Raw genomic sequence first — 14,176 nt, forward strand, 5'->3', positions numbered from 1 at the left:
ACCAACAATAAAACAAACAAAAAAGCAAATACAAAATGTATTTTAAAATAATAGCAACAAGGAAAACAAAAACAATTGCCTGTTAAAAGACCAGGAAAATAAAATATCTTAATGTCCCCCCCGCCATATTACAAGGTTCCTGTAAGTGGGTGTTCTTGGGAAAGGAATTCCACTGTTGGGGTGCCACCTCTGAAACTCCTTATCTTTGATTGCTATCCTCTTATCATCTGGAGGTTGGGGCGTTCTGACCAGGGCCTCAGAACACTGCCTTAAACAGATAGCTTGCTTTGTTTCCATAAATTTGCAGTAGAGGAGAAGAAGAGGGAAGAATTTTGTCCACAAAAGCTGTGGCCTTGGTGGGTGTTCGTGAAAATGAATGAGTGAAAAGATAGCTGCATTCACATAGAACGATAACCCAGGATTCTGGAGAATCCTGGTTTATCATGAACAAGTTGAATGCTGGTGCATGCAGCCTGTTAGCTCCTGCTTGGTTCCTCACGCTAATGCAATTGGATAAATAAACCAGGAATGGTTCATTTAGCATGTCATCTGAACCAAGGATCCTGGCTTGTCACACTTTTCACAAGCCAGGATTGCAAACCAGGGTTTACAAATCCTGGCTTGTTTGGGTGTGACAAGATAAAGAAACAATTCCAAGTTTGTTTAGTTGTTCATGCTAGCAGGAGCAGCCAAGCAAGATGAAATTGTTTACAATAATCCAGGATTCTCCAGAATCCTGGTTTATTGTTCTGTATGACCACATCCAGGAATCCCTGGTTTTCCGCGAGGACCACTTGAGAAGAAAGTGAAAGGTGATGAGCCAGCCCCATGCGTTAAAGCAGCCTTCCCCAATCTGGTGCCATCCAGATGTTTTGGATGACAAGCCCCAGAATTCCTGACCATCGGCCATGCTGGCAGATGGGAGTTGAAGTCCAAAACATCTGGAGGGCACCAGGTTGGGGAAGGCTGCCTTAAAGTAACTGTCAGTCTCTGGGACCATGGGATGCTCTCTACACTCCTTCCCCTCTCTTTTAGGTTGACAACTGAGAGGAACTAGCTGGCACTTCCCCTAAGGGCCTACCATTGCTAAGCCTCTAGTACACAATATGGGGTGGACTTCCAAGCAAGGGGCCCAATTAAAAGCTAGCTATTTAAAATTCAGACAACCCTCAAGCTAGGCCTGAGCTGTGAAAACACAGGGGTCTGCGAGATTTTGAAACACAGGGGTCTGCTTTGCTCCCCTGGAATAGCTGCTTAATTTTGTTTGGTCTGTAACACACATGCAAGGGTTGAAAGGGTCAGAGAGGCCAAATATTAAGTTTGAGGTCAGCATCTCTATGTGTGTACACATGCGCTTGCAAGAAATATCTGGGTAATCTTCCCTGCTATGTAGTGGTGCACTGTGTGAGTGAATGTGTGTCTCTAAATGGAGCTCTGCCTGCTTAGAAACAACCATGGGGCCTTGTCTGAGGTTACCTAGCAAGTCCATGGCTGAGGTAAAATTTGAACCAAGGATTTCCTGCAGGGAGTGGGAGGAAAAGATATCAAGGAAATGATATGTTGCTGTTGGTCGAGGTGTGATTTTGTGGAAGAAATAGGGTTTTGAGGAAGGCTTGGCGATGGAGGCAGTTCCAGGCACAGGCCACAGCCTGGCAGAAGGTAACGAGGCAGGAGAGATGAGGCAATAGAGGGGCAGCAGTGGTGGGGAAAATGTGCAAATTGACTAAACTGGGTAGCATTTTAGGACACAGACTCTGTTTGGAGTAAGCTGAGGTGGTGGCTACAATTTATTTGAAGAACTGTGGCTGCCCACACCAAGTTAGCTTCTCTGTCTGGAGTGCAAATTAGTGGCAGGGGGGAAGGAAAAGTAAGATGTATTGAATAGCAGGTGACTGGCAGGAGTGCAGGCAGTGGGGATCTGTGGGGCAGAGGGAGAGCGTTAGAAAGATGTGGATGACTGTATTTTCTCCTTCCTCCCTCCTTCATTGGTAGAGATCAGGGTAGGGGGAGTAAGTGTATTGAAGTTTATGGCAGCAAGCTAGGCCATATTCACCACACATAGGATCAGCCTTCCCCAATCCGGTGCCCTCCAGAGGTGTCGGACTACAGCTCCCATCATCCCCATTGGCCAGGCTGGCAAATGTGTCCAGCATATCTGGAGGGTACCGGTCTGGGGAAAGCTGCGCTAATGTAATTTATGTTATATAATCTATATACTGTGTACTAATATAATCTATGTTGTTGTTGTTCAGTTGTTAAGTCGTGTCCGACTCTTCGTGACCCCATGGACCATAGCACGCCAGGCCTTCCTGTCCTCTGCTCTCTCCCGGAGCGTGCTCAAGTTCATATTCATTGCATCGGTGATGCTATCTAGCCATCTCATCCTCTGCCGTCCCCTTCTCCTTTTGGCTTCAATCTTTCCCAGCATCAGGGTCTTTTCCAGTGACTTTTCTCTTCGCATTAGGTGGCCAAAATATTTGAGCTTCAGTTTCAGTATCTCTCCTTCCAATGAGCAGTCAGGGTTGATTTCCTTTAGGATTGCCTGATTTGACCTCCTTACAGTCCAGGGGACTCGTAAGGGTCTTCTCCAGCACCACAGTTCGAAAGCATCAATTCTTCAGCGCTCAGCCTTCCTTATAGTCCAGCTCTCACAGCCATACATTACTCCTGGGAAAACCATTGCTTTGATTAGACGGACCTTTGTCGGCAAGGTGATGTCTCTGCTTCTTACTATGCTGTCTAGGTTGGCCATAGCTTTCCTCCCAAGGAGCAAGCGTCTTTTAATTTCATTGCTACAGTCACCGTCTGTGGTGATCTTGGAGCCCAAGAAAATAAAATCTGTCACTGCTTCCATTTCTTCCCCTTCTATATGCCAGGAAGTGATGGGGCCAGATGCCATGATCTTCGTTTTTGTAATGTTGAGTTTCAAACCAGCTTTTGCACTCTCCTCTTTCACCCTCAACAAGAGGCTCTTTAGATCCTCTTCGCTTTCTGCCATTAGGGTGGTATTGTCTGCATATCGGAGGTTGTTGATACTTCTCCCAGCAATCTTTCATCCAACCTGGCATTTCTCATGATGTACTCTGCATATAAGTTAAATAAGCAGGGCGACAATATGCAGCCTTGTCGTACTCCTTTCCCAATTTTGAACCAATCTGTTGTTCCATGTCTGGTTCTTACTGTTGCTTCTTGACCCTCGTACAGGTTTCTCAGGAGACAGGTAAGGTGGTCTGGTACTCCCAAAGGGCCCCTATCATAAGGGGAGCTGATCAGTACTGTGTTAAATTGCACACACTTGAACTGGGCCGGATCAAGGATAAGTTACTCTGCTCCTGGCAACTGCCCCACATCATCATAGGGGCCTGTTTTGCCCTCATTGAGAACAGGGCAAGTAAAGCAGCCTTTCCCAACCTGGTGCCCTTTAGATATTTTGGACTTCAACTCCCACCAGTCCCAACCAGCATGGCTATTGGTCAGGGATGGTGGGAGTTATAGTGCAAAACATCTGGAGGGTACCGGGTTGTGGAAGGCTAAACCAGAGGCCTTCTATCTCCTTCAGTTCCCTCCCGGAGACCCCTGTTATCTTCAGCAGTTCCCTTTCTCATTTTACCTGCCCCCTGCTATTGCACTTGGCTGCTTCCCACCCTGCACAATGTCTCACCTGCAATGAAGAACATAAGCCCCCTGAGTGGGGGACCATGTTGTTTTGATATTCTGTACAGCACCTAGCATGTTGGAGCAAAATGAATGCTGAGTCAAGTAGAGCATGGAAACTGTCTGCCTGATACGGCGTAAGCACACTTGCGTTGTTCGTAGCTCAGTGCAATTTTTTAAAAAGTGTATTTTGAATGTGCCAACACCCATCGCCCTTTCCTCATCTCATTGGCCCCTCTAGACTGTAAGGAAAGTCACAGATTATTTCTTCCATAATGTATGATGTCAAGTGTTTTGAACATTCCAGAAAGGAATCCACAAATGCCAGTGTGGTGTAGTGGTTAGGGTGCTGGACTGGGACTCGGGAGTCCCCAGTTGGTCATAGAGTTCACTGGGTGATGTTGGACGAGTCACTGACTTTCAGCCTAACCAATCTCACAAGATTGTTGTGAGGATAAAATGTAGAGGAGGGGGATTGTATCAGTCGCCCTGGGTTCCTTGGAGGAGAAAAGATGGGATATAATTGTAATAATACAATAAGTAAATGTTGCACCCATTTTAAGATTGGGAAAGTGTGACTGGGATGTTAATGTCATCCAAAGTCGTTCAGTGATGCCTGTTGTTGTGACTGAGCTGCAGTATCAATCCAGACCCTCACAGGTCTGTGGCCACTGGGCCACACGGCCTGGGGGTGGGGGAGATAGGGGGCAGCACTGATGCTCCTATGCTGCCTCCAGTAATCAGAGGTAATAAGCCTATGTACACCAGTTGCTGGGGGACACGAGTGCGAGGGTGCTCTTGCACTCACATCCTGTTCGTGGGTTTCTTGTGGGCAGCTGCTGGACTAGATGGACCCTTGGTCTGATCCAGAAGGGCTCTTCTTCTGCTCTTCTGTTCACTGCTGGGCATGGATTGCATTGCCTGTTATCTTTTTCAGCTACATTGGCAAGGAGGGACCAAAGCCAGGCATCGTTTGGGCACAGATGTCAGGCTGAATGGGCCATTGACCCTACTTTGAGGCAGCAGAGAGGGTGAGAGCTAGTTGCCCCAACATGGGGAGGGAAATCAAGGATAGGGTGGGGCCGGGTTGGTTTCTGGCAACTCCAGTTCTCCAACCGGCTGAACCTCATGCCTGCCCCGTGATTGTGCTTGCTCTTCCCATCCGCCCACAAAGTTAATCTCAACCTCTCTCTTCCTTCAGCAGTTCTTCCCCCACCTCCCTTCCCAGTCGGCCCAGAGCTATTGTGGAACCAGTGCTTTTGTTACTTGGGAGGCGGTGACAAAAATGTGGTTTTTACTACAGTAACATCTCTGAACCCCTTATCTCCATTTGTAATAAATTAGCAAAAGTACGTGTGTCGTCTTTTTGGCCAATTCCGGGGCTCGTGGCTCTGAACCTCTCTTCCCAAGGGTAGTTCTTCTGTGCTAGAGATCACAGCAGTCTGTATATTCCCCGTATATTCTTGCCATATCCCACTGCTTGAAAGTCTGGTGGGTCCAGACTCAGTAGTATCAGCTCTCTGCCTTTAGGCTGCTCTGCTCTTCCAGCAAAACTCTGGGATCCTACTTACCACATGGAGCTTTGGCACGCTTCCTTCCCAAATCATAGGAAGTTGCTGTATATCAGCTCAGACTATTTCATTCATTTAATTTATTATATTTCTATACCGCCCCATAGCCGAAGCTTTCTGGGCAGTTCACAGAAATTAAAAACCATTAAAATACATTATATAAAATATAAAAACATTCACTTAATAACATAGAACAAATAACACACAACAACAACATATATCTAAAACAAAAACAATCTGCCAGAGAAAAGCAAGAGACTGTCTTACACTCTGCCAAATCCTGAGAGAAGAGGGCGGTTTTAATTTCGTGCCAAAAAGATGACAATGTTGGTGCCAGCTGGGCCTTGTCAGGGAGATTATTCCATAAACGGGGAGCCACCACTGAGAAGGACCTCTCCCTTTCTCCATCTAGCCCAGTATTTGTTTTCTGACTGGTAGCGACTGTCCAGTATTCCCCAGCCTGATGCTTTCCAGAAGTTTTGGACTACAACTGCCATAATCCCTGACCGTTAGCCATGCTGGCTGGGGTAGTCCAGAGCATCTAGAGGGCATCTAGTTGGGGAAGGGTGCTCCAGGGTTTCAGGCCGAGGTCTTTCCCAACTGTTGTTATCCAATCCTTTCTACTGGAGATGCCAGGGATTGAACTCAGGGCCTTCTTCATGTAAAGCAGGTGCTCAGTGTTGAGCTGTGGTCCCACCTGTGACTTCTTGAAACCAAAATATTCTGCTCTCCCCTCTCCCCCTCTGTTTCCTGCATCTCAATTCTGTGGTGTTTGAAGGATCTCCTTTTTCCCCCCTCTGCAGGCTCCAGGGCTCAAATTCTGTTCCTTCCTGAGGAGCCCCCTGGGCGTCCCTCCCCACTCTGCTTGGCATGATGATGTGTGAAGTGATGCCGACCATCAACGAGGACAACCGTCGTGGCTCGGCCTATGGGGCCGACGATGCCAACTTCGAGCAGCTCATGGTCAACATGCTGAATGAGCGCGAGCGGCTGCTGGAGACCTTGCGAGACACGCAGGAGAGCCTGGCCACCTCGCAGCTCCGCCTGCGTGAACTGGGCCATGAGAAAGAATCCCTGCAGCGGCAGCTCAACATTGCCCTCCCCCAGGTTAGGACTGGGGAAGGGGGGGAGGTTGCAAGGCTGGCTGGGAGAAGGGGGAAGATGAGCTGCTGGTTGGAAGCTCAAAGTGTAATCAGCTGTGAAGGCCTAGCATGCAGATAGGTCATGCTGAGGGCATGGCTTCAAAGGGGAATCTCTGCACTTCTGGTGTAACATTAGCAAGAAGACCTTATACCCTGGTCCTGATCCTGCCTTCTAAGGTTCCCCAGTGGGCCACATCCCCTTTCCCCCCAACCGCTGATAGTTTGGTGGTTTCCCAGCTTTTGCACAGATCTTTCCCCATTCTAAAAGGTTGAAAAGCCTCTCCTAAGGCTTAGTTACTGGCAGTGAGAGTGTGAAGCTAAAACATGCTGGTATTTTTGGCATTTTGGCCTGCTGCTTTTGCCTTCGGCCTTGCCCACCACTGGAATGCGGCCCTTGAGAGCTTCTCTGAAATTGAATTTGGCCCTCAGGCTGAAAGAGGTTTGATACCCCGGCCCTATGCATGGGTGTTGCTCCTTGAATGGTATAGATCAGCACTCAAATTACAGGGCCTCCTTTCTCTTCTGTGGTGGCCCCATAAGCTACTGTTTTCAGAAGGCTACTGGAGGGGGCAGGGAATCAGTGGATGGAAATCAGTGGGTGGAGTTTGTGAGTTTTGTTAAGGTCCTTCTTCTTCCCACCTCTTCCCTATAAATCCACCACTAGTGTGAATTGCTTTGCCCGCAGCGATCATATGCAGGTGGCATCATGTGGACAGGTGGGGTAACAGTCCAGGCCAGAAAACCAGCAGTCACGAAGCTTGTAGAAATTGGATGGCAGGGGAAAACATGCATCTGGTTTTCCCAGCTCACCCACCCCAAATTATCCCTAGTTTGTGCTCATGATCAATGTGTGTGTCTTAGAAGGAGTTTTGTTCCCTCATCTCCTGCTCATACTGGCTAAAGCAAGGGTAGAAAACCCGGTGCCCTCCAGATGCTTTGGACAACAACTCCCACTATCCCTGACCATTGGCCATGCTGGCTGGGGCTGATTGGAGTTGTACTCCAAAACATCTCGAAAGCACCAGGTTGCCTAATCCTGTGCTAGAGACTGAGGTGTCCTTCCATTGAGGTATCTGGCATAAATGACAGATACATCAATCCCTCCCAGGGGATGTCCTTCCATCCCCTGGGAATAGTTTGCTCTGCATCCCCCTTGATGAGGTCAACCTGGGTTGCTCCTGGTCTTGGCCAGTCTGGGACTTGTAAGTGGAGGGAGGAAATGGAGATCCTGCTTTTGGGCAAAGCTGGGGTTGGACTCCTAATATTCTACATCAGGGTTGGGGAAACTCAGGCCCAAGGGCCGAACCACCCCCCTTAGAGTCCAACCTGGCCCTCCTGGGTTCCCCAGATGGCTTCTCTCCCTTCCCCTACTCACTGTCCTCTGTCCTTTGATGGTTTCCTGGCATTTGTGCTCCTCCCCCCTTCTAAAAGGTTGAAATGGCTCTCCTAAGGCTTAGCTACTGGTTGTAAGAGGCTTAATCTACAATATGCTGATATTTTTCCGTAGTTTTGGCCCCAATCCCTTTGCCTTCTCTCCACCCACCACTGGAATCTAGCCCAAAGAGCTTCCCCAAAATTGAATTGGCCCTCTGGCTGAAAAAGATTCACCACCCGTTTCACACAGTGCCCAACTGGCATTTATGACTCTATGTACCAGATAAATTCCGAGATGATATAGTCTTAGTATTGGAAAAGGGATATCCTGGAAGCATGGGGGATACTGGAGCATTCGTGATTGCTCAGATGGATTAACTCTCAATTGGATTTTGCCTTTATGTATGTGGTTTTATTCTGGGGAGTAACTAAAGATGCATCCTCATTTATTCTAGATGACCTATGCAACACTAAAGTAGCCTCCCCCAACCTGGTGCCCTCCAAATGTTTTGGAGTAGAACTCCCAGCATTCCTGACCATTGGCCATGCTGGCTGGGGCTGCTGGAAGTTGAAGTCTAAAGCATCTGAAGGGTGCCAGGTTGAGGAAGTCTGCACTAAAGTGTAGATGGGGATATAATCAGGCCACCCTAGTCTTGCCTTGACTGCAGTTTTTGCTAGATTTCCTTCAGTCACCACTCCCAAATCCCCCAGATTTCATACTCACAGATGTGAGTCTACCAGCTCATTATTCACAAATAGCAAATAAATTGAGACGTAAATTATATAGATGTAGGTGGTGGGCTTGCATGGAGTCTTGGATGGCTTAGGTGCTGGAAGACCACCTCAGAGGTAGCTCCTTACCATTTCAGGGTGCCACGGAAAACCAACTGAGAAGAACATGGGAAAACCACATTTTGCCTATTCAGAGGGCAGACTGTAGGAAGTGGAGTTGAGCAGAAAACAGTGGCTGAATTGCAGTTAACCTGTCTCTGCTTATAGAGATGATGCATTCTGAGAGATAATAGAAGTGCTTCTACCCTCCTCTTATTGACCACAATATACATTTGTTTTCTGTTGCACATTCATTGGTAGCAAGCTAGGCTGTGTAGAGCAAGATGAAGTACCTCCTTAAACCCAAAACCTCCATTCTGATGCACAACCGGCACTTGCGTGACAAAGGTGTGTTTCTCAGTCCATCACAGGCGCCTACTGGATTGTGCCAATGACCTCACTGCTGATATGAGACATGGTTATTTATAGCAGGGGTAGGCAAACTGATGCCCTCCAGATGTTTTGGACTACAGCTCCCATAATCCCAGACCATTGGTCATGCTGGTTGAGGCTTATGGCACTGTCGTCCAAATGGCACCAGGTTGCCTACTGCTCATTTATATTCCCCTGGACCCATTTATATTCCCCTGGGATTTATATTTCCCTGGACCCTGGAAAGAGCCCCCAAAGCAGTTCACAATAAAACACAATCCCAATACAATAAAACCACTGCAAAACAAAATAAGAGCAGTTGTCAGCAAAGTTAAAACCTATTAAAAGTCTGGGAAATAAAAACACTTTGTTTGTCTTAAACCCAGCAACAGAAGGGCCAGTCTTCCTGTGAAACTCTCCTGGGAGACAGTTTTGCAACTGGGATGCCATCACTAAGAAAGCCCTGTGTCATGTGATTGCCAGCCATACCTCACTTCAGAGCACGCCCTCTGATGATCACCATAATTGTTGGGAATTCATGCAGGAAGAGGCAGTCTTTCAGATATCCTGGTCCCAAGCCACTTAGGACTTTATATGTAATAATCAGCACCTTGAATTCGGCCCAGAAATGAACAGATGAAACAGGATGTAATATGTTCTGAAAAGTAGACACCTGGAAGCATTCTGGGTGCTGCCTTCTGCACCAGCTGCAGTTTTCAAATGCTCTTCAAGGGTAGCCCCACATAGATTTCATTGCAGTAAATCTAATCTTGAGGTGACCAAGACACGTGTAACTTGGCTAGATCTGCCTTCTCCAGAAAGGGACTTTGCTGGCGCACCAGTTAAAATTGGCCAAATACACTCCTAGTTGTAGCTGCCACATGAATAACCAGGGATCTAGGAGCCCTCCCCAGGCTGTGAACCTGGTGCATTACAGCAGGGGTGGGTAGAAGGTAGATCTCCAGATGTTTTAGACCTCAACTCCCAGAAGCCCCTACCAGCATGGCCAATGGGCAGAAATGCTGGGAGTTGAAGTCCCAAACATTTGGAGATTTACTTTCTGCCCAGCCCTGCTTTAGAGGGAGTATAACCCCATCCAAAACACTCCTGTAGTTCCACTGCTACATCAATTTGCCCATTGACCCTCAGACTTTTGTCCATGCAATATTGGAAAGGTTTAAAAAATAAAATTAAAGTTCTAAGCTTTAATCAGTAGAATAGTCAATTAAAACCTTGGTTAGCTAATCTGAAAGAGGATGTTTTAAAGTGGGTGGGGAGGTGTATTATGGTGGCCATGAATTAAAGGTATACTGATTTTTGAAGCTATTTGGTTCTGGTGCAACTATAACAGGGAATTAAAGGAAAGTATTAAAGGAGCAGTAGTTTTATTAACTTACAAGTCAGTAATCATGCATGTCCTTCAGTACCTTATAAAGGCATTTGTATTGAGGTTTTGGTAATATACTCATTAACTTACACTAAATGCACTAATCACGTACAGTGCAATATTGTACATGTCTGCTGAGAAGTAACTCCTATTGAGTTCAATAGGGCTTACTTCCAAGCAAGTGGGTATGGGATTGTAGTAGCCTTAGAGAGTGATCCTAAATAGTGAGGGTGGGAGGGAGTGAAATGATGGTTGATCTGCCCCTTCCAAAGCACCACTGGGGACGTGTTTGTTTTGGTCTACGTTCTTTGAAGATTTTTATTAAAAAAAAAAACTAGCTTCAAAGGGAGGGGGAGGAATTAAGTATGCCAGCTCCAATCCTGGGCTCCCTCTGTGGATAAAGAGCTGTGGTGTAGTGGAGCCAGGACAGGCAGGGACTTTTTGACACTCTTTGATCAGCAGGGATGATTATGATGTTATCAGCAACTACCCCCCTTCTTTCTGAGCTTAGTTGCAGTCCTTGGGGTAGCTGAAGGGAAATGGATTTTCCCAGCAACAACATGTTGTAAGCTATCCCTGTGATAATGCACAGTATTTGGGGTGGCTTGATGCTTAATGGGCAATTAAGTCCCATTAGCTTTACAAAAGACCTGCTCCTGGGAGAGATGAAAACTGCTAGAACTGGTTTGCTGATATGGATCAACACAGCTGCCTGCATTTTTTGGACTTCCCTTGGAGGTGTGGCTGTGGGGACTGTTATGATGAGTGCCTGCACTTGAAAATTCACCACTACACCACTGTTCAGGAGGTTTTGGATTGAAGGCTACCCCTGCAATGGCCTATTTTGGGGCCTAAAGCAGGTGATACTCTTTCAGCCACAGAGCTTTCTGCAGGCATACTGGGACCCCCGGCCACCCTTTCAGATCTCCTTTCTGCCAGAGGGGCAGTTCACCTCCCCGCAACATACTCCCCCCACCCCGGACAGCTGTCTAAAGGGGTTAGGATTGCTCTGCCCATCAGTTAAGATACAGAGGATCAGTCAACCAACATTTTTTTAAGTGGTTGGCAGCCCTAATCTTTATTAACTCAATGCAGGTAAGCAGTCCCCCCATTTTTTGCTTCAAAAGAAAAAAGCTAGGGGGAAAAATCTGGATAGTTAAGGTAACAGCACCTTAATACAAGTTTGTGGGCTTAAACCCCCCCCCCATTCCAATAATTATTAAACTATATGATTTTAAACATACAAAAGCAAATTTAAAATACATTTCCTGGATTGATGTGTTTAGATAGTAGTGTTTTACGCATATACAAGGCAAGGCATTTTCACATTAATTCTCTTTGTGAAGAGTTTGGGATTTTTCTATAGCACAAATTAGATAGTTGAATACTAGGAAATACACTGGCCAGTGTATTTTCAAAGAGTGGTGGGCTGGGGCAGGAAGAATAGTTAGACCTGGGACACCATCACACAAAGCTTTTATTGTGAACTCATGGTGGGTCGCTCACAGAAGTTTGTGGGTACTTTTCATGACATCGTCAACCTCCAAGGTACATCCAGAGGTACTTCCCGGTTATTCCATGTTGAAAAGATCCAGAGATAATGAGGTATTAAAAATAACTTGGATTGTTGCACTATTAAAACAGCCACTAGATGGTGCTGTTTCATTGAGTTCTATGGAACCTTGAACATTAAAAACTTGCCCTCTCAGCAATCACGTGGTCGCTGTCTGGAAGCCCGCTGTAAACGCAGAAAGGCTCCACAACAGTCTGACTGTGTTTTTTTTCTTTAATGTAGAGATGCCCCTGTAGTACAGGGACTGTTTATAGTGCAATCCTATGCACTTCTACTTGGACATAAGTCCTATTGTGTTCATTGGGACTTGTGTCCAGGTAAATATGTATAAGATTGCAACCTTAGACCATTTATAGCCCCTAGAAAAAGTTATGCACTTTATCAATAAATAGGATGTTAACCTTACTCTGTATTTATCAGAATTAACCACCTTTCCATCCTTCCAGATGATGGGGTCTGCGTGATATTAAATACTGCACACCTACATCAGAACTGATTAGGGAAGGCAAGCCAAAGTAATGCAAAAAGATCTTAATGAACTTGAGAAATGGATCGGTAGCAACAGAGTGGAAATTGAGCCATAACAAACATAAAGTGTCACAGACATTCCTCATAATTGGTTATGTGCTAAGTGCCTGGGCAGCAGCAGAAGGAATGCAAAGCAAAGATTGTTGGTTATATGAACTGAATCTAAGTCAGTGTAGTGGAGGGTTAAAAAAAAGGGGTTCCTTTTTGGGCTTAAACAGAAGCGTGGTTTCTGAGGTGGAGAACAAAAAAAAATCAGGGAGACAGCTGAAGTACAATAATGGATGACTTCCAGCTATCCTCAAATTGACTGGATAAATGTAAATTCATGACATGACAAAATTTTTGGATGAGGGTTATTGTGCCTTAGAACAGTTTAGTCATGAGACAGACAAGAGAAGGGACAACGATTTAGTCTTAGCGGTGTCAGATCTAGCACAAGTAGTCACTGTTGTTGAATTGCTTGGAAATTGTGACCGCAATGCCATCAAATTAAACACACGAGAGTGGGAAATTGCCCAGAGTGTCCAACAGTCACTTAATTTCAAAAGGAAGAAATTCTCAAGAGAGAGGACTGGTAAAAAGGAAGCTGGAAGAGCAATTAGGAGGCTCATCTCCTTCAGGAAGCTTGGAGGCTATTTAAAACCACTGTGTAATAGAGTCTCAAAACATATACTTAGATTAGAGAAGGTACAAACAAGCCCAGGAGGGTGCCTGTGCGGTTAAGCAGCAGAGTCAGGGAGGCTAGAAAAGATGTGAGCAATGAAGCTCAGGGGAAACTAATCCTGTGTATTTGCAGCAAAAATCTGCTGTGTACAGCACTGATCGGCTAGCGCCTGTACCATCACAAACCATCCTCGCCCAGGCAGGTTTACAACCATTTAAAATTGGATTTTTTTAAAAAAAAGCCATGAATGAATTGAATAAATTTGCAAGGGTTGCTTTTTAAAAAAGCAGGCAATCCACCTGAAGTATGTGGAGAAGTACAAGACTGATGACAGAATCAGCATATGAAGTGCTGGTAAATACATCTGTCAAATGCATTGCATAGGCATGGGTTAGAGAGCTGGACTCACCCTGCAGAGGAGAAGACAGAGTCCTGTTTTAAGCTATATTTGTATATCCAAAGATCTTCAGCAACACAAGCAAGCAGTTGCCCAGGGAGTTTGTAGAAGCACTGTTCTGGAGATTTTCAAGGGAAGAGTTGGAGTTTTCTGAAAGGCATATATTGTGGAATTAGGATAGTAATGTCTTTGGTTAGGCATTGGATACGTTGACCTAATACACGGATGGGCAGAAGGTAGACCAGGATCTCTGGGTGATTTACAGTATATCAGCAACGATCTTGAATCCCAATTGTTTAACAATAGCAGTTTTTAGGTCTAAGACCAGACTTCTCCAACCTGCTGCCCTTCAGATGCCTTGGACTATTACTCCCAGAATCCCCCAGTCAGCCATGCTGGCTGCGGGATTCTGGGAGTAGTTGTCCAACACATCTGGAGGGCACCAGGTTGGAGAAGGCTAGTCTAGACTGTTAGAATAGCTGATCTCTAGTAACTCAGGCACAGATTTGTATTTGCGTATGCAGGTCATCCCAGTGTATGGCTCAGTGGATTTAATAGGTAATTGGTTCTGCCCCCAAGCCATCATTTCACACCAGGCTTTAGAATGTGGACCTCTGGGTTTTAATAGAAAGCAAAGTAGTTCCCACAAGCTTGAAATCTTCCCTCTGCTGATCTACTGGATC

At 46.0% G+C, this 14,176-nt stretch overlaps 1 protein-coding gene across 1 annotated transcript in view; it reads left to right on the plus strand.

The window, feature by feature from the left end:
- The first annotated feature begins 6,095 nt into the window (after positions 1 to 6,095).
- Positions 6,096 to 14,176, plus strand: part of PPFIA3 (PPFI scaffold protein A3) — a 60,971-nt gene continuing 52,890 nt past the window's right edge. The window contains exon 1 of the mRNA XM_084808300.1: positions 6,096 to 6,332. Within this exon, the coding sequence (XP_084664426.1) occupies positions 6,096 to 6,332 (237 nt within the window). The remainder of the gene's footprint in view (positions 6,333 to 14,176) is intronic.

This window comes from Heloderma suspectum, chromosome 6, assembly GCF_057233095.1.
Source record: "Heloderma suspectum isolate Gila_16-S chromosome 6, 16-S_ref, whole genome shotgun sequence".
Classification (NCBI taxonomy): domain Eukaryota; kingdom Metazoa; phylum Chordata; class Lepidosauria; order Squamata; family Helodermatidae; genus Heloderma; species Heloderma suspectum.